We start from the raw sequence: 27,480 nt of genomic DNA, 5'->3' as shown, positions 1-27,480 counted from the left end.
AATTATTACAACCGAGCAATGAGTTTATTCAACATGTTAATCAATATATTGTAAAGGGGTAAAACAAAGTAATAGCTGGAAAAAATCCCACCCTAAGAAATGACATCAATACACTTTTAAAAGATCAATACAGTTTATCTTCTGTTACTTGCTGTGTGTGTGTGTGTGTGTTTTTGTGTTTTCTCATTCTATAAAAGTGCAGAGCTAATAAGCTGTATGGGAAAGTTTCTAATGTTTACATTTGGTTGTGCCATTAAACCAAGATCAAGGAACCAAGGAAAAAAATTAGGTCATATGGCCCCCCCTGCCGGCAAACACTCAAATAACATAAGTAGGCCTACATAATGTATTGTTTTTCCCAGGATGGATGTGCAATGTTCACATACTTCACTGTGCACGCTCTCTCTTTCTGTGAAGCCTCTCGCCTGTAAGGCCTGACAACACACATCCAGCAGTTTGACCAGGACACCGGGCTGTGTGTGTAAAACCAGGCTGGGGAGTGTTACGTTACGTTTGTGTCGTCAAAGACAGCTTGATGCTACTCAGCTAGCCAGCTTTAGCCGAGCAGCAGCTCTGCAGAGCGGTCAGCCTGTCGGATCCACCCCGCACTGCAGGACCGGAGGATGCACCACTGACAGGTACACTACATCAGGAATTAATCTACTTTTAGTCGTTGCATTTATCCTTAATATGATAACCAACGTTAAGTGCTGTATACTTGGTCAAACTAACTTGTGGCGTTTTGTGCGCAGTGATCTGTGAGGATGAGGAGCCGCAGTAACTCCGGGGTGAGACTGGACGGCTATGCCAGGCTGGTCCAAGAGACTATCCTGTGCCACCAGGTAAATCCAGTCATGCATGGCAGGATTCAGGATTAGCATTAGGATTAGCACAGTGTTAAAAGTCTTGCATTGACATAACGTTAATGTATGTAGTTGCATTAAAAACGCTTAACGTTACAATGGTACTTATTAAGCAGCATTTCGTATTTCAGAATGATGTACATTATATAAATGGATTATATAATTATCGTTTAATACCATTAGCATAATTCTTATGTAACATTGTAAAAGGAGGGCTCATTCTAACTACCTCACACATGAATGGGTAGCATACTCTATAACGATACATATTCGTTTATTTGTTTATTTAATTTTAGGAATAATAGTATATTATAAAGAGGAAACAAATACATTGTTACAACATGGATGAACTCTGTGCACCTGGCATTTACCTTGCAGACTATGGTGGTACTGTGCAGTGCAAGCTGCTTGTTGAAGCTTGACTTTTACAGTCATTCAAATGATTTAGAAATTATATTAACAATATATCACAAGTACATATATCCAGTATGTGCAAACTAACGTGTCACTAAAGCTGTCAGATACAGAGTATAGGTTTAGAGTAACAAGTTTAATATTTGCCTCCAAAATGGAGTAGAGTTGATTTATAAAGCAACATAAATTGGGAATAAGCTTAAACTTATTTATCACCAACACATTTTCATTCACGGACACTGTTTCTAGTATTTCTTTGCCTTTATAGCTTCAGGTTCAACCAGATTGAGCTGCATAGAAATAAACAAGGTGTGAGCAAAGTTCAGCCCATGGAAAAAGGCTGAGGACCGGGGAACTATGCACCTTTATCTATTAGGACTTCAAAAGTCAACAGCTGTCTAAGTTTAAAGTGTGACCCATGGACACAGTGCCAACTTTCCTTATACAATGTGACTATGCCAGGGTGTATAGTCACGCTGTAGGTCTGATTTGAGAGGATTCTTAAACCAAAACCTGAACAAGTAATGTATACTGTACATTCTTGTTATGAAAGAATGTATACTGTACATTCTTGTTATGAAAGAATGTATACTCTACATTCTTGTTATGAAAGAATGTATACTGTACATCCTTGTTATGAAAGCAGAAGCTCAAGTAGGAAAAATGTTTTATCTTCTTTGATAAGAATTTTGAGTGTATGTTTGTTTCAGAACCCAGTGACAGGACTTCTGCCAGCCAGTGCCCAGAAGAAGGATGCCTGGGTGAGGGATAATGTTTACAGCGTCTTGGCTGTGTGGGGGCTGGGCATGGCCTACCGCAAGAATGCAGACAGAGACGAAGACAAGGCCAAGGCCTACGAACTGGAGCAGGTGTGTGCGGGATTGGTAATGATCATGGCAGTGCTTATTTGATAGTAGCAAACATTTGGTGTAAGCACTTTCTTATTTGAGTAATTTACACTAATATATACTACAGTTGTAAATAACACAAATTCAAACAAGATATTTCATTTTTATAACACAGATTAAAGTTATTCAATCCAATAAAAGATTTGCTGGTTACAACTTTGCATTTATACTGTATGTATCATATTATCTTATTTTTGGCTGTTAGTCAGAGTTAGTAATCAAATTATAAACATCACTTTGAGCATTATAAAATAACTGAAGTCACAAATGATTCCTCAGTAATGAAAATGATAAATTGCAGTTTTTTTATTAAATGAATATATGAATCACCTATTGTTGCATGTTTTAAGTTAACTTTAAATGATGATGTGATCACTTAGCTAGGAAAAATAAGTGGTAAACTACACTGTCCAACAAAGTGATTGCAGTCAGAAAAGTGATTTGTTATTTTCAGCTCTACTAAAAAAATAATTGCATTGTAGTGTTGTTTTGGTTTGATTATTGAACTAATGTTGTTGTTGTTGTTGTTGACAGAGTGTGGTGAAGCTGATGCAGGGCCTTCTGCAGTGCATGATGAGACAGGTAAGACAGCCCTCTGCTCACATTAGTTGTTCATACGTTCACTTGTGTTTACACACATCCTCATGGTAGAAAATCTAATATGCCTGTGTTTTGGTTATTTGAAACCACACTGTTATCAGGTGCACTGTGGTATTCAAACAGAGTGTTTAATGTAAACAGCATCTCCAGGTTTCTGACCACAGTCTGCTCACTCTGCACGGGCTTGTCAAACTCAGGAAACATGGGCAGTTAGTCAGAAAAACACATTTCCAATCATTAACAATATGTTGGTGATCTATATGTTAAAGTGAAAGTGACAGTAAAAGCCTGTCTGTAGTAACGGTGTTACTGTTATCTTCTTCCATTGCTGGAAATAAGATGAAGATGCCAAGTTCACATCAGAGTGTTAAAATGTTGCAGTGTTTGGGAAGCCATGAAATAATCATCCTCTGCTGCTGAGATATTGTCATCAGTTGGCCTAAAGAAAAATGACTCACTGGAGAATCACTGTGAAGTTAACACATTATTTTCCATATCATCCATATCAACATTTTCTGCTGCATAAGATCAATAACTATATTTTGGAGCATATGTGGGATTTGCATACAAACACAATCCTTACGATTTATAAAACTGTGATTTAATGTTTCAACAATATACTTTTATATGTTGCATGTCATCCTCCATCTCTTCTGAATTATTTTCTGCTCTGTAATGGCTTAACACCCCAAAAACATATGTACTAAATATGTGTACGTGTCTTTTGTGTATGCATATTTGCATGTTCACATGTTCAGGTGGCCAAGGTGGAGAAGTTCAAATACACCCAGAGTCCAAAAGATTGCTTGCATGCCAAATATGATACTCCCACCTGTGCCACGGTTGTTGGGGACGACCAGTGGGGCCATCTCCAGGTAGACGCCACCTCCATTTACCTGCTGATGCTGGCCCAGATGACAGCCTCAGGTACATCAGTGGTATTTCTGTCTCTCATTTTTGGTATTGTAGGTATTGAAACAGTTGGCCTAGTATAAAAACAAAAATTCACCATGCTTGGTCAGCTTCCCTTCTGTGGGGACAATTAAAGTACCAAAGCAAGAGTTGGTCGCTGATTTTGTCATATCTTGCAGGTCTTCACATTATCTCAAACCTGGATGAAGTGGCCTTTATCCAAAACATGGTCTTCTACATAGAGGCTGCATACAAAGTGGCGGTGAGTAACAATTTCAAAGGTTTGGTTTGTAGAAAACACAAGGTAGATGCTTATGTTTTGTCCAGCTTACATTTGCCTCAAATGTCACTTGAGTCATTGTCAGTAAAAACTATAAGTCTGCTGGTTTGGAGTTAAAAAGATGTGAGCTTACCTTAACCTGTTCATCATCTCTGCATTCATCTCCTAGTATAAACACTGTAATCAAGTTGAATTCTGGGTGATTTAGGCATCAGGCTTTATCAAGGAAGAAGGATCTGTGGAATACTGAAAACTAAGATCTGATTTATCATGCATATGGGTATAATTTAGAGACTGGATAATTTGGGAAGAAATTATGTCAATATTATTTACCTCTCCTGTAGGACTATGGGATGTGGGAGCGAGGTGACAAGACCAACCAGGGGATCCCAGAGCTCAACGGCAGCTCTGTAGGGATTGCTAAGGTACATGTTACTATGGTTATGACTTACCATACATAAAGACCAACAGAGGGACGTTTTGTTTAAGATGTGTTTGTGTGCAGGCAGCCCTGGAGGCCATAGATGAGCTGGATCTTTTTGGTGCTCATGGAGGTCCAAAGTCAGTCATCCATGTTTTGCCTGATGAAGTGGAACATTGTCAGGTACCTTTTTTCTTTATCTTCAGCCACACCAACATGTCTCTCTTTGTTTTCTAAGCATCTCTGTGTGTTTTTCTATAGTCCATCCTTTGCTCCATGCTGCCAAGAGCTTCAACTTCTAAGGAGATAGACGCTGGGCTTCTGTCCGTCATTTCCTTCCCTGCGTTTGCTGTTGAGGATGCTGAACTCGTGGCCATCACTAAGTCGGAAATCATAAGCAAACTGCAGGTACAGTACACAATGCAATATTTGATCTTATACTCTTTTTCCTTGTTCTTGAAAGTTAATATTCAAGCTAACACTTTTCAATCTTTTGGGATGTTACAGGGTCGCTATGGCTGCTGTCGCTTCATCAGGGATGGATATCTATGTCCTAAAGAGGTAAGATATTCCTTTAAATGATAGATAAACGCACCTTTGAATGGAATAAGAGACCCTTTGAGTGGATTCCATCGGTGGCTTAGTATGATTTTTTTCCTGTAAGATCTTGTGTATTGTATAGTTTTAGCTGGCAGGTTGTACTGTAGACCTTCGCTGTTTCCTCTCTAGGACCCATCTCGGCTGCACTACGATCCTGCAGAGCTCAAGCTGTTTGAGAATATCGAGTGTGAGTGGCCCGTCTTCTGGACCTATCTCATCCTGGACGGTATCTTTGCTGGAGATCAAGTACAGGTGATAAAACCAAACACACTGGTCCAGTTTTGATAGTATTCACACACAGTCATTAAGTCACTTTGAATGACTTGTGCTGAAGTGGTGATATTGAACAAATGACTGGGCTTTGCACAGGTTCAGGAGTACCGTGAGGCACTGGAGGGCATTTTGATCAGAGGGAAGAACGGCATCAAACTGCTGCCTGAACTTTATGCTGTACCACTTGACAAGGTATCCCACTACCATAGGACACATATAACAGATCTTTATTCTAGTCGCATACTCTGACAAAACCTACAATATGATATTGAAGTGTTTCATGAACATGACAGGAATAATGCTTGTCTTTTCATGGATAAATAATATTCAGTTGTATCTTCTTTGACAATGCAAAGGCCTTTAATACTAAACCTCCTTTATATAAAATGACGAAAAAGGGTGTGCTAAATAAAATGATATAGAAAATGTTGTAATTTCATGCTTTGTATTAATCTGAATAGAATTTAGTTTTTTAGACATGCTGACTAGCTAGTGAAATCTCAATGTATAATACTTGTTATGACTAAGATTAACAACATTCAGCTTCAGCTGCACTGAATATGTGGAAATGTTAGCTACACTCTAAATTAAGATAATCATGGTACAGACTAGCATGGTCATTGTGAGTATGTTATCAACCACATGAAAATGAGAACATGTTTTACCTACTAACAGGTGGAGGAGGAGTACAGCAATCCTCACTCAGTGGACAGATTAGCCATGGGGCAGCTGCCGCACATGTGGGGACAGTCGCTCTACATCCTGAGCTGTCTCCTGGCCGAGGTACTAATTTTATGAGGTGTTTTCAAGGTTTGAAAAGTGCTTGAATTTTGGGAATTGTGCTTGAATTTGGGATAAAGTGCTTGAAATTGTAAATGCTTTACTTCACTTTTTAGATCAAAAGAAAATAAAGAGTCGGAGCGTGACCTGCAAGTGTTTTTATTACGTGTGACCTAGGCATTCTGAGACAGTGATAGATGACAGTATGCCAGGAGGTTGCAGTTTCAACGAGCGTTGGCTAGCAGAAGACAAATACAAGCCATGGCTAAGATGAGGGTCAAGCCCACGAGTAGCCTCCTGCAAAGTTTTCAAAAAAATAATTTCAGTTGTTCGCGATGGGAGAGTCTGCGCTGACGAGCCACATGAAAGGTACGCCGTAGTAGAGCATTTTGGATTAGGCTAACGTTGCATGTTACGTTTGTTTAAGCAAACGTTAGCAAGCTGAATAGCGAACTCGATGAGGGATAATAATAATAATTTCAGGGGAGAATCATTTCACAGGAGCGTACCTATGTTAATATGTGCGTTATAGTCGCCATCCTGTGGTGTTCAGAGTATGAAACACTCACTGTTGTAATTCAACCCAGTCTCATAGCATTTTGTGTTATAGTCACAAAATACAATCTATTGATTCGACACAGAGCGATTTTAAAAGCAATGTATTTCTACTGGTAGTATGTTTTCGTGCCTAAACCAAATGTGACTTGCTCTATCGAAATCAGTCACATTGACCCGAAGACACATTTTCGTTTGTATTACTGGTCTGGGGGAAGCTCGCGAATGTGTGTTTGTGTGTATTGTGTTTGTGTACCGGGAAACACTCACAAGAAACACCGGCTGTTGTTATGCTTCTAGCATTTATATGTAGAAAACCTAAAGCTATACGAGAGCAGAAGTCAGGGAAACTCAGATCATTGTGACAAAGATTGACATCAGGGCACAGGTCAGAACTAGGGCTACATACAATAGTCCAGGATGAACATGCACATTGCCCGATATCATCTGTAGTAATACAATCAGAGCACGGCCAAGAGATAGCAGTGAGTCACAATGCCTAGTTTGTTTTGCGCGCACATTGACAGTGGAATGTAACGTAATCATCTTGTGTAGAGACCTCATAATCACACATGATAGTAGTGACGGTTCACATTTGTAATGCGCAAGAGGGGGTAGGGAGGCGGCGAATAACGCAAGGAAAAAGCAGTAAAGTTTGGGATTAGCCATTGTTAGTCCATTGAAGGTACTCACCCAGAGGTCAACAGTCCTTGGTTGTCCAAGTCCTTGGTTGTTTATAGCATAAAGCACATCTGATTTAATGTGAGGTAGGGAAATAATCATTTGAATATAAGTATGCGTATATAAATATGTAATTTACAACAGCTGTAAGATGCTTGAAAAGCTTGAAAATGCACCTTGAAAATGCACCTTGAAAATGCTTGAATTTGACTTTGGATAAGGTGTAAGAACCCTGACAATGTCACTAATAAGGAATATAGCAGTTTCTATATATTATAAACGTGAAGAAAATGAATTTCTACCAGATGTCCTCAATAATACCACTGCCATTCTTAACCTCAGTAATAGCTCACCATCCATTTCTCTCTCTTTTTTTCTGTGTGAAGGGCTTTTTAGCACCAGGAGAAATAGATCCTCTCAACCGGAGATTCTCTACGAACTTCAAGCCCGATGTTGTGGTACAAGGTTTGTGATCTATCATTAGTTTGAGGAGATATCTGCCCAGAAGTTGAATAAAAAAGGAATTGAATCCCCAAAAATCTGCTAACAGGAAGAATTAGAAATCATTGAATCAAATGTGTTTATGTGGTTAAACATGAAGATGAAGTCTCGTACAACCTTATCATTTGTTAGGTGAACCGTGTCTTTGTCGTCTTGAAAAGGGTACTCACAACAATTCCGCAACAACATCATCTTCACCTGTTGCACTTGCCATTTCAACGTTAAAAACAATAAAACGGCATGAATCGCTTTGTGGCATTTATCTAGATCCTCTGTCTCGAGCCATTGAACTACCGGGCCTTCTAGAACACCCTGGAATACGCCCACTGGCTACAAATCAATATATGATTGGTTGATCAAACTGTCAATCCAAAGGAACGCTCTAATTCAGTGTAACGGCCAAGGCATTCGATCAAGGATGTAGAATATCTTGGTTGAAGGATATTCTACCCAGAGACCCAGAACAAGATCTGATTGGTTGCTTTCTTTTCTAACACAAAACCACTGAAATGCGTAGTGCATGGTCCGAGAAGGACAAATAAATCAACGTAACACTGTAATATTACAGATCAACAACACAGATACGATTCTCATTTATTCATTTTATTACATTTTATTTATATAAGGAAATCGATTTTTTGTTTGTTTTATCTTAGTGTTCCAGGGTATTCTCTGAATACCTTGAAGGCCCTGATGGTTCGCCACTGGTTTGTATACAGATTTGATCAAAGCAAGCAGGACACATTATATTTCTTCTTCCATGTGTGTGTCAGTGTGTGTACTAGCAGAGACTGAGGAGATCCAGGAGCTGCTGAGAGATCATGGGATCACTGTGCAGACAATGGCTGAGGTTCTGCCCATCAGGGTCATGCCTGCTCGCATCCTGAGCCATGTCTATGTCAAACTTGGTAAACGAGCACAATCACTTTTTTCCTTTAGTGTGCATGTGATTGTGTTAAGAATAATAAAAGTAACGTCTTGTGTCATTGCCACAGGAAGCTGTAAGAAACTGAATTTGAGCGGGAGGCCCTACAGACACATCGGTGTTCTGGGAACATCCAAATTCTACGAGATCAGAAATCGCTCTTATATTTTCACCCCCCAGGTAAAACTTTATTTCAATGTGATATTGATATTCAAAACAACAAGGTGGTAGTCATTTTGATTAATTAATAATACTGATCCTTTCTTCTCTATGTTCCAGTTTCTGGATCAGCACCATTTCTACCTGGCACTGGACAACCAGATGATCGTGGAGATGTTACGCACCGAGCTGGCCTATCTCTCCTCTTGCTGGAGGATGACAGGACGGCCCACACTCACTTTCCCAATCACCCGCAGCATGCTGGGTAATAAGGCTCTTTACCCTAAAACAAATCAGTTTGACAGATATAGTTTTCAGGAAGATTAGAAGTGTGAAACCTTAACAAATTTCATATTGAATAGCATTTTATATTGCAGCAGCTTGCAGGAATGTAATCCAAAACATGATTGCATATAAAACATTTTAACAATCAATAATCTGCACAAATTGTATATGTTGCTTTAAAGCTTGGGATCCAAAATATTCCTACTGTAAATTTCCACACTGCTATTTTGTCAAATTATTTCACTGCTCTTTTTTCCAGTTGAAGATGCTGACGCGATTGACCCGTGTATCGTATCAACCCTCAGGAAACTGCAAGATGGCTATTTCGCTGGAGCAAGGTCTGTTTTCATCTGTACCACAGGACATCATAATATTAGTGTGTTAAATGTTAATGTGTGGGTATTTTCTGCTGATGTTACTACAGGGTGCAGATGTCAGACCTCTCCAGTGTCCAGACCACGTCCTTCCACACTCGCCTCAGCTTCCTGGATGAGGAGAACGATGACAGCTTACTAGAGGATGAGGATGATGATGATGAGGAATATGGAGAGGAATACAACAACTATGTTCCCTTGGGTAGCTGCTGATTAACTGTGTACTTTTAATTACATATGATTCAACTGTTAGTAATGGTTTGTCTGCTTTTTAACTCCAGAGGGCTCAAAAGACCAGTTTGACCAGTACCTCACCCAGCTGCTCCACAGCACCACCACCAAGAGTCATCTTCCTCCCATCCAGAGGGGGCAACACCACGTCTTCAGTGCTGAACACACCACCAGGGACATCCTGTCCTTCATGGCCCAGGTCCAGGGCCTGAACATGCCAAGTGAGTTATTCAGAGTCTATCTATTCATTGGAAGACTGCACTCTATTCAAAAAAATCATCAAGGCTTTTCCTAACCGTATTTCCATAACAGTGCTGAAAAAACATCATGAGGACGAGTAAGATGTGAGGGAGAATTGAAAAGGAGAAGGCATCTGTTATGCAAAGAGAATATGACTGCACTTACAGTTGGCTAAGTAGTTATGAGAACTTGGTCTGCCATATGGAATTGTTGGCATCTTGAGAATTTAAATATCTCTTATCTCAGCCTCTTAGATACTTCTGGGAAAAAGCAAAAAAGACTTGTCGGTCAAAGTCTGTTTCACCTTTTGAACATAGGTTTCTGTAATGCTGCTGTCCATGGTCCAGGCCTTATCAAGGCTGATGTAAAGCTTATAGTAAGTCACTGCAGAATACAAATGTGGCTTGGGGCTATGGCTGATTTTTGGTAATGGGAAACGGTTATCTACAGTATTTAGGTTTTTTCTCCAAAAAAAAAAGAGAAAGAAAAAAGCTTTTTGTAATTTGAAGCCTTGGTAACCCATACTTTAATGAAGCACCAAGACATGATGTTGCAGAGGCAAAATTAGATTTTTTCTTCAAATGTAAAACCTACTTACCTCCATCCAACTCTAAATCTTAACTAATGCTGAAAACAACAGAGTAATATCCCATTGAGTTGTGCGTTGTCAGGGGCCTCAATGGGTACTGAACAAATATTTATGTGGTGTAAATAAAGGTGCAATACAAAATTAAACATTCAACCAAGTAACAAATAAAAAAAAATTGTTAACATTGCAAAAATGATCCTTTTCACTTTATCAAATATTGTGTATTTCAGAGTCTTCCATGTACCTGCCTGTGACTCCTATTAAGACCAAACGCCGCAAAGCTCTCAACCTACTTAATGTTCCTGCTCAACCTCAGCATACCCCCCAGACAAAGCAGCACAAGGTAGACACTTCTTCTTTTGTGACGTCGGTATTGCTATGAAGTGTATTTAGTCTTACACCGACCTCCCTCTCCAGCCCCACAGTGCTGCTGACCTGCACCTGCCCAGAGACTCGCAGGGGAACACAGACTTTGCAGCGCTGGTGCGGCAGCTCAAAGAGTGTCCGACGCTGCAGGACCAGGCCGACATACTCTACATCCTTTATATAATGAAGTACTGACATAGAGACGTATATGCAGGCACACACGTTTATTATCATACTCAATTTTTTTTTCAATGACCCGCACTGTGTTTTTTTCCAATGCCCAGAGGAGCTGATTGGTTGGTGGAGTTGTCAGGTCAGGGGCAGGGCGGGGTCAGCGTGCGGTCCCTGCTGGAGGAGCTGTATGAACAGGCTGGGTCCTCCAAAGAGTGGGGGCTCATCAGATACATCTCTGGGATCCTACGCAAGAGAGTGGAGGTCCTCGCTGAGGTCAGTGAGGAATCATTTTCTATTACAACAGACAACTGGGTTGCTCAGCATAATGCTTGAGACTATTTTCAAAATATTGGCACTATATAACCCTGCATAGTTCAACTCTTTTGAATCGACATACTCTACAGTACATCCCGACATGTAGCAAAACAAGTAGTGTATAACTAATTGAATTAAACACACTAGGAGCAATGTTTTCCCTTTTTTCTTCTGCTAAAGTATTCTCCTCCTCTAGTACACCTTAGATACAACATTTAACTTACACACATCACTCTTATCTAAACTAGTCTTATATACTGTAATCTCCCCCGATCTGTCCCAAATATGAATTCACTAATGTAGGTACAATTCATGGTATCATTATCAAACCATGTTCTTGGAAGGCTCTTAACACCATCTGCTGGCCATGAGAAAAATTGCATCATAACATTTTGAATCAGGTTTAATGCCAAGTAGGTTGTTTTATTTTCTACATACAAAAAATGTGCCTGTAACTTTTTTTAGGAACTGTCTTTGAACAACACTTTGAATACCTGCTGATTGACTTGGCTATAACAAAGAGGCGCAAAATCAATCAATTATGAGATATTTAAAAACATTTAGCCATGATAAAATCTGTCTATTCCTCAGGCCTGCACGGATCTGATTTCTCATCACAAGCAGCTGACTGTAGGTCTTCCCCCTGAGCCCAGGGAAAGAGTCATCACAGTGTAAGTCATTATTCACAGGAACTGGAGTGACTCACATTAAGGCTCTGCTAATAAACATACCAAACAAACCAACTCTTTCTCTTCTCTATTCCCTTTCAGTCCTCTTCCTCCTGAGGAGTTAAACGATCTCATCTATGAAGCCAGTGGTCAGGACATCAGTATAGCTGTTCTCACACAGGTAACTCTTAAACCCTCTGGACTGCCTCATTAATTATTCAAACACTTCCCTTACAGCTGTGTGTTTGTCATATAGGAAATCATGGTCTATCTAGCAATGTACGTGCGGTCGCAGCCCGCTCTGTTTGGGGACATGCTCCGGCTCAGGATAGGACTCATCATGCAGGTGATGGCCACGGAGCTGGCTCGCAGCCTGCACTGCTCCGGTAGGAAAACACAGGAACTAATATTTTCACATACATAAACTAAACTGCACAGCGAAACATTTAAAATGTGTATCATCTTTTTAGGGGAAGAGGCGTCTGAGAGTTTGATGAGCCTGAGTCCTTTTGGTATGAAGAGCCTGCTGCATCACATCCTCAGTGGCAAAGAGTTTGGGGTGGAGAGAAGCGGTGAGTTTTTCTGCTTCTTTCACAGTATATGTGAGGGCCGCTTTTACTGGCCAATTCTTCTAGAGGTCTAGAAATAGGCTATAGAAGAAGTAATACATTTGTTTGTTTGTTTGTTTGTTATCTGTTTTTAACAGTGCGCCCAATCCAGTCAACAGCCACTAGTCCTTCCATCTCCATCCATGAACTTGGTCACACTGGAGCCACCAAGACTGAACGCACAGGAATACACAAACTGAAGAGGGAGATAAAACAGGTGGGAAGCACAAACATGATCATAAAAAATTGCATAGCCATCCTTAACAATAATAATGTATCTATCAATCTATCTCAGAATAGTTTAACAGTGTTCTTACTTTGGTTGCAGCTGGATGACTCTCGGCCTATCAGTGTGCGTTGGGTTTGATAATATTTAGCATGTTTCTAACGTCAGTCTTAAGAAAACAAACCGCCGTTTAACCCTGCTCATACGCCCTCCATATCTGGAACGACTCACACCTCATCACATATCAGAAGGAAAACATGCTTAAACCCTTTAACCCTTTTAGACATCTCATTACCTCATCCAATCCAGACCTTCTATAAGCTTCTCTTTGGAAGCCCGCACTCGTCTATCATTACTTCATAGAGACTCAGCATTTAGTGGCATCATTTGTTAGTGGAATGGGCTTTCTTGTGATCTGTCATTGTTTCCGATGAATTGAATTTCACTCTACAGATGAAACATCTCTGTGCAGTATGAGAACCATGTGAATCATCTCAAACTGTTCTCTATCATCTCATCCATATCCATGTGTAGATCTTCAGCGGCGGTCATTCCTTGAGTAGCAATGTCACTTCTCCTCGCTCCACGGTAAACCATTCCACCTCATCTGCTTACAAATACTGTATAAACAAGACATGTTTGTCCTTCCTAGGGTTGCCGTAGTTATAATATATAGACACACTGAGCAAACTAATCTGAAAAGCATTTTTTATTCATATGTTGTTATATCTCCGGTTGACGATTAAAAAAGAAACATTTAGGGATAAGGCTGCTGTTATTCTAGCTTTTTATTATTTTGAAAAAGACACCTTTGCACCTAAAGCAGGAATTACAACCCTGATATGTCTTGGACAATCTTTCATGGAGGCATACGCAACATTAGAACATTACATTCAATATATAGTTTCTTTTGTAAGTGTAGAGTTTGTATTGTTATTTACACTATAAAGCCCAATAGCACCAGCACCAGCCTGTTTTACCAAGTTTGATAGAGCATGATATCAATATGCATGAATAATTGCAGGTATAGGGTTAAACATTTGTGAAGCGAGAAGTCCATTAAAGACGTTTAAACAGTATACTCCTGTTCTCTCACGACAGCGCTGCAGCAGCCCCTCCACCCCCAGTGGCATCCTGTCCCCGGTGGGCGCCGGCCCGGGTGACGGACAGCTGCACTGGGAGGAGAGGCAGGGCCAGTGGCTGAGGAGGCGCAGGTTGGATGGAGCCATCAACAGAGTACCGTCGGGTTTCTACCAGAAGGTGTGGAAGATCCTGCAGAAGTGCCACGGCCTGTCCATCGATGGATATGTCTTGCCCTCCTCGACCACGAGAGAGGTAGCATTTCACAGACAATAGCTGTTTTAGGACTCTCCGTGTGTGTTTCTGTGTTTAACGTTTTTAAATCCTGTGCAGATGACAGAGGGAGAGATCAAGTTTGCGGTGCAGGTGGAGTCTGTCCTGAACCACGTCCCTCAGCCAGAGTACCGGCAGCTGCTGGTGGAGACCATGATGGTTCTGGGCCTGGTGGCCGACGTGGACGTGAACAGCATCGGTGGCATTATTCACGTGGACCGCATCCTGCATCTGGCCAATGACCTCTTCCTCAATGACCAGGTTATTATAATTTGTTCTTACATTTTGTGCATAAAAGGTTAAACTATGTTGTTTTCATATGGAGATTTCTTGAGTTTCATATCATATTAAACTGAATATGTTTGGCTTTTTGACTGGAAAGACATTTAAAGACAACACTTTTGAGGAACTTTAATAGATATGTTTCACAATTTCTTATTTCTTGGTTGCAGTCATCCTTTTTTATGTTTTGTGGCTTTACTGTTTTCTACCTCTGCATCCCCAGAAGTCCCACAGTGCCAGTGATTATTTCCTTGAGAAAGACCCAGCTACCGGAATCTGCAACTTTTTCTACGACAGCGCCCCCAGTGGCAACTTCGGCACCATGACCTACCTGTCCAAGGCAACCATCACTTATCTCCAGGACTTCCTGCCAGGCTCCAGCTGCCTGATGCAGTGAACAGACTGAACACCTGGAGAGACAAGCTTCATCGTAAAGAATCCTCTGGCCCGAGGCAGCAAAGCTTCTCGTTATCAGCTTATACATTTCCTGTGGTGCTTGTGAGTATTTACTCTTCAATTCACTCGCCTTGGCAGCTGATTTCAAACCACTACATAGGAGTATATTTTTCCTTTTTTAGCAACTGGTCTCTGAATTTATTTATTTATTAAATGTGCAGCTTGAGTGTGTGTTTGCTGGACTTTCAATCATGCATTTTATGTATTTAATTGCAAAATTATAAGCACATGTATATGCTGTTGGTGTTGTGTGTGAGTATATTATTGTATGAACAGTTATTTGCCCTGTAATTATCTGTTATAATTATACTGAGCCTGGATGTTTATAACAGAAAATAGTTTGATTTGAAAACATTTTTTCTTTATAGCAATCATTTCTATTTTTCATCCTTAGTACTTTATTGTTTTAAGTATTTAGAAGTCTAATAATGTATTGTGATTCTGCAGTTGATAATCCTCAATATCCCATCAAATACTAAAATAATATATCAATCATGGAACATTTATTATCCTTGATTTATTTCTTCCTCCACAAATTAATAATACATTTGTGCATATGACTTAACATTAGTCTTACCTCTGATAGCATGCAGGCTCTTTATACTTTAGTGTTGAGGATAATAAAACTAAAATGGTGTGGTATGTTGTCAACATTAAGCCGTATGGGAACGAGAATAATAGTTTTCCTTGAATGGCGGCAATGTTTTTTGTCTTTTTGGATGTGTTGTTTGTTTTGTACAATGAATGAAGACTAATCCGTCTGTCTGCATATGAATGACACACCAGGGTTTTGTCACTACATTGCAAGTAAACATTTAGCATGTACCTCGACATATTCATGGTGTGCTCATTTATGTACAGTTATTATAAATATGTAGGGTAAAAGTCTGCCTGAGCAGAGGAACATATAAGTGTTCTTTATGTATACAATGTGTATAATATGATTTGTACATAAAGAGCGACATGAAAGTAAAGCCAGATTTGGGTAAGGAACAAGAGAGGGTATGTTGAATAAGGTCTCAGTAAGTGTGAAAAGCAGAGGAAAGACAAAAAGTTGCAAACAACTTTTGTTCCAGTGCTTTGAATTGAAAAGAAACGGCAGCAAACAGTTGAGTATGACCTATTTGGATGCTGACCTAGTGCTGAAATATTACAATTAATTTAAAACAATAACAAATATAAATAGAATATTATAAAAAAATATATATATAACATTATATTTTACTATGTTATCAGATCTCCTTTTTACCCGTTTTATTATTTTAACAATGCACTGTCTACTCATTTCCATTATTACGATATGTTTATGTTCATGCAATAATAAAATAATTTGACTAACAATGGTGGTTCATTTATCTATTTACTGTGGCGTGTGAAAATACATTTTCTACAATGACAATGTGAATTATAAAAAAAATATTATATTTTTTAGTAAATCCCGCTGTGACCAAACGTCAATCACTGTGGGCCCTAGCAAGTTATCTGTATGATCATTAAAATACTAGGAAACGTTTGACTTTCCGGTACCACTTTACAATAAGACTACCCTTTAATAAAGTGTTTACAACCTAATTATAAACCCTTTATGAATCCTTTATAAGGGCAGTTTTATTGTAAAGTGGTACCGACTTTCCTTTAAGGATTATGTAGAAAGCGCTAGTGTGAGAAATTAGTAGGGTGTCATTTTTCACGTTGAATTTCCATTGGCAAATCTGTTAACTTCTTCAGAGATAGATTGTAAAGTTGAAAGGCACAGCATCAGCATCTTTGGGGCCAGGGCTTAATTAGTCATTAAATTAAGTATTTTACATCTTATGTAGAAGACAAAAAACTGTGATTATGGTTAATATATTTTTATTAATTCCCCAAATATATAAACAATACAAAACAATGCAAATAAAACATTGAAATTGATCAAATAATTAAATTATGTATTTTATGAATTAATCTGAAAATACAGTTAAAATAAATAAATAGATAAAACAACTCATGTTATTGTTTATTATTTAACCATTCACTTGGTTTTTGGGCTGTGAAGACCATAAAACCCAGTTAGAGGATGATGTACACCGTCAGTAAAAATAGTAGTGATACTTATTTATGTGTGTCTTCACATTGGAAGATATAAAGATGGACAAGAAACAGTATAGCCTCCTGCTCAGCCTGCACTGTTTGCTGTCGTCCTTGGTACACATTTCTTCCAGCTGTAGGGGGAGAGGCGGTGGGTGGCGGGGCAGGCACATTTATAGACACCTTTCTGGTTCACACACAGGTGAGAACAGCCTCCATTTTTCCGACTGCACTCATTAATGTCTGGAAGTTAGGGAGAGAAATTCAAATGTTCACACAGCACGATTTCAGTGAATATATCTACACATAAACCACATTATAACAAAGTCAGTCATTATGAGTATGCATTAACGCACTGACCTTTGCAGCGCCGCCCATCTTGGTGCAGTGTGTATCCTCGGGGGCAGATGCAGCGGTGAGAGCCTGGCAGGTTAATGCACTGCCACTCACACATTTCCTCCTGGCACTCATTCACATCTGTGTGGACACAGAGAAATTCATTAATTATTTATTTGCTGAAATAAATGGTCATACATGGTATGACTTCAGCTTTTATGTTTTCCTACCTACACACTCCTCCCTAAGAGCTTTTGTAGTTTGGTTATCAGATGTTGTCGGTTGCTTCCTGTATCCAGATGGACACTCAGGGATGCAGCTGTGTCCGTCTCCGGCTAAGATGTGCCCGTACAAGCAGGAACATCGGTATGATCCTGGGGTATTGTGACACTGCTCCGTGCACGGCTCGAGCCCCTGATTATCAGCACACTCATCAATATCTGGATAAGAAAAGAAAAAGGAAACCAAGCTTAAAGGTCACATGTCATGCTTTTCCGGTTATTACCCGTCCCCTTGTGTGTTATGTAGCTTTTTATGCATGTGAACGGTCTGCAGAGTCACAAACCAAAACGCCATTGTAACACATAATCACTGATGTTCCGCTGTAACGGTGGTGGACTCATCAGAACAGAGTGGGCGAGCTGACCAATCAGAGAGAGCACAGAGGGCTCATAGGGAGGGAGGGGGGGGCAGGAGCTTCAACAAGCCATTTAGTACAGAGAGCGAATACACATGCTATACATGCTGTATGAGAAACCAATGTGAGTTTGGAAAATTGCACAATATAAATCTATTCTAGTATACCTCAACAATGGAATTATGGTCAGTAGAAATGGCCATGACATGGGACGTTTAAGTTTACACCTTTTGTATTTTATTTTACTGTCATACTATCAAGAGTGAAAGGTACTGGGAAAAAGTTGGATTGATAGAAAAACAATTTGTTTTTGGCAGAAATTCTTGATGCTGCTTTTGTTGTATTAAGTACCGGTAGATACAATTAAGTTTTTATAAGGACGGATTAGAAAACATTAGAATAATGTGTTTTTTGGGATGAAGAAGGTAAAACCTATTTGGAATAAAGTTTCTCTGGAGTTTAAAATTTGAGTTTGTTGTGAGAAATATCAAATAAGACTAAAAGTCAAGAAGACAGTGTCACATGAGCAATTATTTACATTAATTGATTTTCCTGAAAAACAAAACAATAGTTTCAGATATGAGTTACTATCTACAGTATAGCTATCTAATTGTTATGGTTTTATAACAATGAACTATCAAAAAAGTTAGTTCAATAGCACAATTCGTACTAAGGTAGAGGTCAAATGAACATGTGGATATGTTTAAGTTTTGAAGAATAGGAACACCCTTCATGCTTGTTTACTCAAATTCAGGTTTTCTACATGTTACCTTGGCAGTGGCTGTGGGCAGTCTGCAGGCTGTATCCAGAGGGACACTGGCAGTGGAAGCTCCCGGGAGTGTTAACACAACCAAACACACAGCCAGTTACAGCTGCAGGCAGCATGCACTCATCCACATCTGGAAAGATGGAGAATGATGTAGAAAGCACTTTGTTCATGAACATAAATGAATAAATACACACATACCCGTGCAGGAGGTCTGGTCATCAGCTGATTGATAACCGTCATCACAGCTGCACTTAAAGGATCCAAATGTGTTGATGCATCTCTGCCGACACCGGTACTGCCCCTCCACACACTCATCTAAATCTACACACATGCAAACAATAATTATTGCATACATAGAGAACACATTTCTGTCACTGGACACTGATTTAATAAAAGACAAATGCATGTGTTGATCTGACAAAAACACAGAGTCCGTGCTGCACTGAGATGAAAGAAACAAGCAGCAGATGAAAGGTGGTCACTCTGAAACAAGCTGGAATCTGAAACCTCATTGATGTGCCTCCATGTTTGCTTGCTGTTTCTGACTGTAATGAGCAAACCATAACACAGATGTTTTCTGACTTCCTGCTCTTTAGAAAAAGGAAACAAGGATGTGCAGAAAGGAGTCAGAGAGCTTAGATATCAGCTCTGCACTTATTTTCCTGCCATCAAGGAAAGAACCATTTCCCCAACCTGACATTTTTCCATACACCTAAGAGGTCTTTTCTGCAAAAATTAAAGAGGTACTTATAATGTAAACTTACTCATGTAAAAGTAACAATATTGCCCTGTTAAGATACTCTGTTAAAGTACATTTCCTACATTTGAAGGTTTCACTAAAAGTAAAAGTGCTGTATTAAAGTGCTGCTTGTTGGCGAGGATAGTCCCTTTCAGAGAGTTATTTTAGCATTTTATTGGAATATTATCAATAAAGCTTGAACACATAAGCAGCATTTTAATTGTATACCTGGTGAAAGAAAAAGCCAATTTAATTACTTTTTATATTTTTAGATCTATACCTCAATATCACCTTTATATATAATCATTAAGGATTACGTTATGTTTGTAAAATCTTAATAAAAACAAATAAAATAAATAATTTTATAATGTAAAGTGTCCCATAAATTCACAAAAGCTGAAATGATTCAGTGTGTCAGATAAATGTAGGAGAGTAAAAAGTACTGTTTATAGAAGCAAGCAATGAAACTCAAGCAAATAAATAGAACCTCAACATTATTTTTAAAGTACAGTATTTGACAAACAATTATTACTTGATGCGTCTCACTATAGAAGACTATATAGAGTCTAGACCAATTCTGGAGGAAAAAAATGACCCCTTTTAAAAATAAATGCGGTTTTTTTAACTTTCTGTCAGACAGGAATGTTTATGGCCCTTATTTTACTTGCAGTGGAATTTCCAGGCTGAAACTAAACTATAATCAGTCCAACCACAATGTCTGGACAGGACTATCTGTCCGAGAGCACACTGATAATAACACTGTTCAAAAATAATATCAACACCATGATGGCTCTCTCAAATGACAGGCTGTCAGAGAACAGGCACGCGTAACAAAATATAAAGTCAATGTCAGCCTTTAAGTGCTGAAGGGTGACCGTGCTGCCATGAATTTCACGGCTCACTTGTGAGGCATGAAACATCCAACACATAAAACATGTGAAGGAGATTCCCAGTTGTGCTGTAACACGCCTCAGTGCACGCTGTGTTGTTATTAGGAAGAGCAGGGCGTCCACAGAGGATTCAGGAAGAATGTTACAAGAAAAAAAGAAAAAGATGAATCTGCTCACCTCGACATGTTCTCCCGTCCTCCACCAGAGTGAATCCTGCTTTGCAGTGGCACTGAGTTATGGTGTGGGTCTGGTTGAAGCTCTGGTTGAGGTGCTGGGAGAGAGAGCACAGCTGCGAACAGCCTCCGTTGTTTACTGAACATGGTGTCAGCTCTGCAGACAAACAGGGAAGATGGCTCAACTCAAGGGGAAAAATTAAAGTGCATGGATCGTTTCAACATTTCCAATAAGAGACATTTATTTAAGAATTTGTATGAGTGCAGAATAAATCAGAGTCAAATTGAAAACATCATAGGAAGTGAAACTTTAAAAGGGGACACTAAGAATGTTTATTCTAAGTTATTTTTGCGGCACCTACAATCCACTGATAATAACACTTAAAATATAATTAAAATAATGCAGGAAAACCTCCTTTTACCAACAATAAAAGTTTCAAAGATGAAAAATACTACTATTGGGAAGTGTACTGTCTATGCAGTACCTTGCACCTTCCCATCAGCACATCTTTCCTTTCCCATGTCAGCATTTTCTAATAAATCAAAGTACTTTTGAAGCAGCGACTCCACCTACCCAGACAAACAGGTGTGGTGCCGCTCCAGACGCCCCCCCGCTGGCAGTAGCTGTGTATGTCTCCATGAGCCAGCGTATAACCAGGATAGCAGGCATACTGGATGTACTGTTTGTATTCTGTGGGACCTGGATTCTCCGCATTATGTAAATAGAAGGTCCCATGAGCGGGCACAGGTGGGTGCGTGCACACAGGTTGTCTGCTGAGAGTCAGAGACAGCGGAGGGGGTGTAGAGGTGGTGTTGTGGTATTCAGAACCATTAGATCTGGACTCAGTGGGGCTGGAAGTGTTTGAAGAAACATAAGTTTTAATATTGGACTGGGTGGGGTTGAGATGAAAGGGTGATAAGGAAGGGGAAGGCGATGAAGCTCTGGTAGATGTTAAATGAACAGATACAGTTGGTAAAGTCTCTGTGGGATCCACCTTTCCTCCAGAAGGCTGAGACGAAGGAGGATACTGGAAACTAGTTTCAACCTGCTGGTCTTTATCAGTTTGTAAGGAGCTTGTTACAACTTCAGAGGGAGACACATCATCCCAGTATGTGACAGGTTCTCTGGATGAGAACTCTGTTTCACTGCTGGGCACTGGAAAAGAAGATTTTGTGTGTTGGAGCGGGGTAAACATCACAGTATTCGTGACAGCAGTGAGAGCTTGTGTAAGGGCTGTTGAAAGTAATGGTGGTGGTGAGGGTGTTGATTGTTCTGGTCTAGATGGGATAATGGAGCCATTTCTCCCAATTCCTGTTTCTGCCACTTGAGATTTGTTTGCCTCTTGATGATTTGTCTCAACACTATCTTCAGATTTAAAATCGTGACCATTCTGCTGCAAGTGGACTTTTGGGTGCGTCACTTTAATCCTCTCACTGCTGGACCTTTGAGGCGGAGCGTGAGACAAACTTAATTTTAGGTTTGATTCTTTGGAGGCAGTATTAGCGAGGGTGTCGTAGTGGGATTGTTGTTGAGTCTTCAGAACTACGGCAGCCTGCAGGTTCCGCAGTGTGTTTGGTTTTTGCACACTGACACCTGAAGACAAGCCCATCAAGTCTAACTCTAACAGGGAAAAGAGGAAACAATAGTGTAATGAATTTCTATCAACACTAATTTACTTTATTGGTAACAATCTTGTCATCTAACTTTCTGCTTAAAAGTAAATTAGCAGATTTTCAAAAATGTCAAACTGTTGATTTTGCTTTTGTTATGCTCACCTTTGCATACCGGCTTTGTGCTATTCCAGATGTGGCCCTTACAGTATAACATAGAGGGCCCCTGTAGTCGAAAGCCACTATGACAGCTGAACACCGTCCAGGAGCCATCCTCATTCATGCTGCTTATCCCGTGTGCCTGGGGCCCTGGGTTAGTGCAGCCGGAGCCTGGAAGAGGGGGAAAACATCATGAAAAGCGATTCACAGTTTGAGACTGAACAGGGAACTTTATTGCCTTGGTGGTCAACTCTGTACTTCACTGTAATACAATCAATAAATAGTCTAAACAAAAGACAAAGGAGTTATGGTGTTCTCTTAATGCATCTCCAGACAAATACAGAAATCCTAAAATCAACCACGATCAAGTGACGCTCCTTACCGACACACACCGGGGTGTCCCTGGACCAGATCCCAGACACACAGCTGTTGGTTTTGTATCCATGGAGCTTGTAGCCAGGGCGACAGCGAAAGATCACCAGCAGTCCTCCGTAACGGAAAAACGTCAGCCCATTCTCCAGGTGTCTAAAACTGCTGCATCCCTCCACTCCACGCGCTGTGAGACATTTTCACAGTGAATGTGTGTAAAACATTGCTTACTCTAAACAAAACACAAGTGTTAGAATTATTTTTGAAGAAGTACCTGCGGTGTAGATGCAGAGCAGAGCGACCAGTGCTGCCAGGAGCCCCATCTGAAGTCAGCTGGGATGTGAGGCTAAAGAGAAGTACTTGGATGGTGAAAGTTGGAAGTGTGTTATGAGAGGTTGAAGATTAAGGGGAGGGGAGATGTGGTCTGGGATGACTACAGGATGGGCAGACTGGAGGAAGAAAGTGAGGAGGGAGGGGTAAGATAGTGCACACCCAAAACACTCTGACAGATGGATAGGTGACAGGGGAAATGCTATTTGAACCTGCTTCAGTAGCAACACCTTTACTTCTTATAAAGTGACATTATGCTTGAGTCAGACACTCAAACAATCAGTAAAAACATCTATTCCCCCTCCCCTTTTTTTTCTGTAGCCTCTTGAAACTAAGAAGTGTGTGCATGTGCCTTAAGAGTGTGTGTGTGTGTGTGTGTGTGTGTGTGTGTGTGTGTGTGTGTTCTGCACACTTGTTGAGTAAAATCTGAACCCCTCATTTTCTCTGACAGGATGCCTGGGCCTGTTTTACAGCTCTCACCGTGTGGTAATTACAGTGGGCGGGATGTGAAGACTAGATACACACACACACACACACACAACACACACACACACACACACACACACACACACACACACACACACACACACACACACTAAAACCCAGAGTCCAAATACATACACAAGGTACAACTATTAGTTCAAAAAAAGTAATTTTATTCTCTCTTGGTTAACAACTGAACATGCACTTCCCGACACCCTATAGCGGGATTGTCTCTATTGTTCATACTGTTGAAGCCGTCAGGCATCAATACATGTAATACTACAGAGCGTGGCAGCACACTGGTACTCCTGCTGTACACCTGTTTCTCACAAGTCTGCAAAGGCTGTCAGAGCTGTACTAAATTAAACTATACTTAAAAAGCTAATTGTAAATGTTCTTTGGATGAAAGTGTTATATAAGTGAAGATCAAAATACCATAATCATTCTAAATACTGTTACATTTCCATCCATCTAAAGTGTGTCCAGCTATTTCATGTCAAAACAATACAAAGTCAGCTGGTGGCACTAGATTAAAAGAGAATACATCCCCATTAGTAATTAAGCAGCATTGTTATAAAACCATGAATGAATGTTCTGAAAACGTTTGCCTGCTGCAAGATGAATGTCAGAGGAAGTCTTAGAAACATATCGTCTGGGAAACATAAATGTCATTCAAGGAAATCCTTCAAATTATGGTTGAAATATTTCAATTTTAAATCAAAAAGGCGGATGGAAGGATCCTAAACAACGACTCCTACGACTGACAGAATGCACTAATAAGTAAGGTACATCACCAAATAACAGCCATTCTAGTTTTCAAATTGTGTATTTTTCATTCAACAACTGAATAAATACTTAATAATTCAATCTTTGCCACACCCCCTCCTTCCCTCCTGCTGTTCCATGCAAGACTAGTGTATTATTCAGATTCCCTCCTTCATGAATACTTGTCTCCATCCATTTTTTCGTTGAGTTGCTGATCCTTATTTTCCAATTTGTGTACCACTCTGAAGGCCTCTAAGAACTCAGTGAAGTCTATACTGCCGTCTTTGTTGAAGTCGATACTTCGGGCGAGGTCATCGATGGCTCTGTCGTCGATGTCGACCCCCAGGTGTGCGCTGAAGAGGCGCCAGGTGTGACGAAACTCCTCGATGGAGATCAGACCTGACCAACACACGTACTCACATAAACTAAACTGTGTGGAAAGTTATTGACAAATAATTTTTAAAGAGTTTCAACACATTTTACCTGAATGGTCTTTGTCTATAATGTTGAATATTATCTCAATGTCTGTCCTGTATCTGAAAAGGGTCTCAGCCATGTTTGGTGTCACCTAAAAGAAGAAAAGAGGAAAAGAAAACAGGAGACTACTAAACAACCACTACCTGCTGTGGGTACATTTCAACTATAATCCTTAAAGTAGGGAAGAACGGTAAAAGCATTGCATTGAAGTTTCAGTTTAAATGATCAGGACTACAGCAATTCATAATTTGGTAGCTGTTTGATGAAAAACCTGAACTCTTACATTTGATTTGTATTAAATGATGTGAAAAAACTATTTTGTTTTGTAATACTTTAAACTATCTAGCATTTAAAAAAGTTCCTGAAATCTACAGGCATCAAATTAACCCAGTGAAGACAAAGTCAAAAAATGTATCTCGGAAATGTATAAAGGTATAAACTTAAAATACAACATTCCCAAAATACCCTTTAAGGACCCATTTACTTCTCTTACCTGAGGCAGAGGAATCCCTGATTCCATGTCCTCAAAGCAGGATATGTACTCCACACTGCCATCTGGTGCCAGACGGGCTAAGTGAGGACGAAGTGTCCTCCAGGGCAGGTCCAGCCTCAGGACAGACTCCAACACCTGAGCCCAATCACTGACTGATACATTACCTGAGAAAACAGATGTAACTATTTCATATAACAACTCTACATGTCATCCTGGGTAAACAGGTGTTTATTAGTGAGGCAAACAGAGTTACCGGTGTTTTTGTGGTCGTACTGCTGCAGGCCTGAAAGCAGCTCAGAGCGGTGAGAGAACAGCTTCTCCTTCAGGGCCTTGAGAGCGGAGCCTTCAGCAACTCGTACTCTGCAGACAAACACACAAAAAAATGACAGATAATGGCTGCAAAACATGTGGATCTATTATGGGATGTTTTGGGATATTTAACAGACACGTTTAGAAGAATGCTCCAATGGAGACATTGAAACAGGCTTATAAATGAACTATTCTATTGAATTTACCATCCTATTTGTTTTTGTTTGAATTAACTTATCAATTATTTGACTTTTTGTTTTAGTACTGTTGAGTTTTGGGTTATCCGCCCCATTTTTCGAGCTCAGTTGTACCTCTGTGTGAGGGTGAGTTTGCGTGTTGTGCGGCTGACTTGGTACTGATAGAAGCGGGGAACCAGTTCTCGGCCCACTTTGATGTAGGCACCACGGTTGCTCCCCTCCTCATAGTAGTTTGACGCTGAGAAGATGGTGATGACCTGTACAACAAAAATGCACACATTTACTTCTCAAGACTCAAATATTTTTTGGACAATCTGAATTATGTTTTGCCTCTCCCTTCCATCTACCTTTCCACCATGACAGAGCTCATATCCTTCCTGTTTGCACTCATGGGATCGGATGAGCAGCTGGAGTCCGTGTCGGGTCAGCAGTCTCTGGGTGACGTCCGGACCAAAGTAGCAGCCTCCTCCTCTGAATATGTTGGGACTGCAGCCTTCTTGAGTTTTAGGGTCACTCCACAAAATATCCACTATCTGCAGGAGAGTGAAAAACAGATGACAAGTGCAGAATAGGACACAGAACACAGTAGAGCAGAATTGAGCAATATTAAAGGTCACCTATTAAGCAAAATCCACTTTTTCATGTCCTTTATACATAAACATGTGTCCCCTCTGTGTAAAGAGATTCTCTGAGTTTCAGGAAAAAAGATTTGCTCACTTTTTGTCCTGATCCATTTATATGTTACCCAGGTTACAGGAGCGGTCACCGGAAAAAAAAAAAGCCGTACTGCAGCGGACAGGCAGACAAGCGGCGGAGAAAATGGAGAAGCGGTTGTACTAAGACCTTACACTTGTCCAGTTCTCGGATGAGGTCACCCTTTGATGGTACTTTCCGCAGGCGGACCTAATATGACGGCAAAAAGTACTTACCCGCTCCATAATAATCCAGGAGCTCTATACATGCCATATGCCTATAGTCTAGAGACTTCAACAAAACGAGGCTTGTATGAGCAATTGGTCTAGCAGGCGCAGTAGACCTCCGTAGGATTATCGGGGAGACAACACGTCGAGGACAAAAGTTTTCACGACTAAGAGACAAGAAAAGAAGAAAACTACCTCTTATTCCTCGGCGGAGGGGTCCCGGGAGACTCTATAAACCGAATTTTCTTGCTGTTTATCGGGCCGGCGCAAGGGTCGATCAGTCATCTTCGACGACCCTCAGGGGCGTCGGAACGATAGCGGGGACTTCGGTCAGGGGTTGAGGCCCTGAAACGGCCGCCCGATAGCCCACCGTCATATGCGGATGGGCCGGTCACTTCAACAAACGCCCTCGGGACGGGTCGATTGGGTTCCGCGTCTTCGTCTCGTCTTCGACTGCGCTAGACCATGAGCATCAAGTACTCTTGTGACTTTCTCAGAGAGCTACGGTGGAAAGACACCGCTTTTCGTGACGCCCACACGATACGCGGATAACCACGGAGATCCTCCTCTAAAGTCCACGATTCACCCCCCCCCCAGGGCCCCGGCCGAATGCAACCGAACCGGAATAACCGATTACCACATGTGTCAGGTTTTTTAGGAATACTGTAGTATTTTCAACCGGTTCATGATTAGGCCGAGTAAACGTCTCGGGGG

At 40.4% G+C, this 27,480-nt stretch overlaps 3 protein-coding genes across 5 annotated transcripts in view; 1 reads left to right on the top strand and 2 right to left on the bottom strand.

The window, feature by feature from the left end:
* Positions 1-339: 339 nt before the first annotated feature.
* phka2 (phosphorylase kinase, alpha 2 (liver)) lies at positions 340-16,348 on the top strand. 3 transcript variants are annotated; one of them, XM_010780185.1, is made up of 33 exons: positions 340-638; positions 753-842; positions 1,988-2,146; positions 2,720-2,767; positions 3,544-3,712; positions 3,877-3,959; positions 4,322-4,402; positions 4,483-4,581; positions 4,660-4,806; positions 4,906-4,959; positions 5,128-5,250; positions 5,368-5,463; positions 5,947-6,054; positions 7,674-7,752; positions 8,562-8,696; positions 8,784-8,893; positions 8,993-9,137; positions 9,417-9,495; positions 9,582-9,733; positions 9,813-9,983; positions 10,822-10,934; positions 11,009-11,145; positions 11,242-11,404; positions 12,038-12,117; positions 12,217-12,295; positions 12,371-12,500; positions 12,585-12,686; positions 12,821-12,939; positions 13,051-13,074; positions 13,483-13,536; positions 14,050-14,283; positions 14,362-14,562; positions 14,807-16,348. In XM_010780185.1, exons 2-33 carry the CDS (start codon positions 765-767, stop codon positions 14,978-14,980), a joined length of 3,726 nt encoding a protein of 1,241 aa, XP_010778487.1. In that variant the 5' UTR covers positions 340-638; positions 753-764; the 3' UTR covers positions 14,981-16,348. The 3 variants fall into 3 exon arrangements, with proteins under 3 accessions (XP_010778487.1, XP_010778488.1, XP_010778489.1); XM_010780186.1 differs by lacking the exon at positions 13,051-13,074; XM_010780187.1 differs by lacking the exon at positions 13,483-13,536.
* Positions 16,349-17,008: 660 nt separating this feature from the next.
* On the bottom strand, positions 17,009-23,117 carry LOC104953266 (fibrillin-1). Its single transcript, XM_010780191.1, has 11 exons — positions 23,067-23,117; positions 22,806-22,979; positions 22,430-22,594; positions 22,089-22,274; positions 21,228-21,809; positions 20,658-20,810; positions 19,050-19,172; positions 18,853-18,981; positions 17,676-17,885; positions 17,470-17,586; positions 17,009-17,352 (listed from the first exon to the last, which is right to left on the bottom strand). Exons 1-11 carry the CDS (start codon positions 23,113-23,115, stop codon positions 17,198-17,200), a joined length of 2,043 nt encoding a protein of 680 aa, XP_010778493.1. The 5' UTR covers positions 23,116-23,117; the 3' UTR covers positions 17,009-17,197.
* Positions 23,118-23,786: 669 nt separating this feature from the next.
* Positions 23,787-27,480, bottom strand: part of ppef1 (protein phosphatase, EF-hand calcium binding domain 1) — a 13,892-nt gene continuing 10,198 nt past the window's right edge. Inside the window, exons 12-17 of the mRNA XM_010780190.1 lie at positions 26,194-26,463; positions 25,961-26,103; positions 25,594-25,700; positions 25,341-25,504; positions 24,854-24,938; positions 23,787-24,769 (exon numbers count right to left, since the gene is read on the bottom strand). Coding sequence (XP_010778492.1) covers positions 24,543-24,769; positions 24,854-24,938; positions 25,341-25,504; positions 25,594-25,700; positions 25,961-26,103; positions 26,194-26,463 — 996 coding nt within the window. The 3' untranslated portion in view covers positions 23,787-24,542. The remainder of the gene's footprint in view (positions 24,770-24,853; positions 24,939-25,340; positions 25,505-25,593; positions 25,701-25,960; positions 26,104-26,193; positions 26,464-27,480) is intronic.

Source organism: Notothenia coriiceps, unplaced genomic scaffold, assembly GCF_000735185.1.
Source record: "Notothenia coriiceps isolate Sejong01 unplaced genomic scaffold, NC01 NC01_scaffold00021403, whole genome shotgun sequence".
Taxonomy (NCBI): domain Eukaryota; kingdom Metazoa; phylum Chordata; class Actinopteri; order Perciformes; family Nototheniidae; genus Notothenia; species Notothenia coriiceps.
The sequence above is the reverse complement of the archived record's forward strand: the minus strand, read 5'-3'. Positions and strand labels throughout refer to the sequence as shown.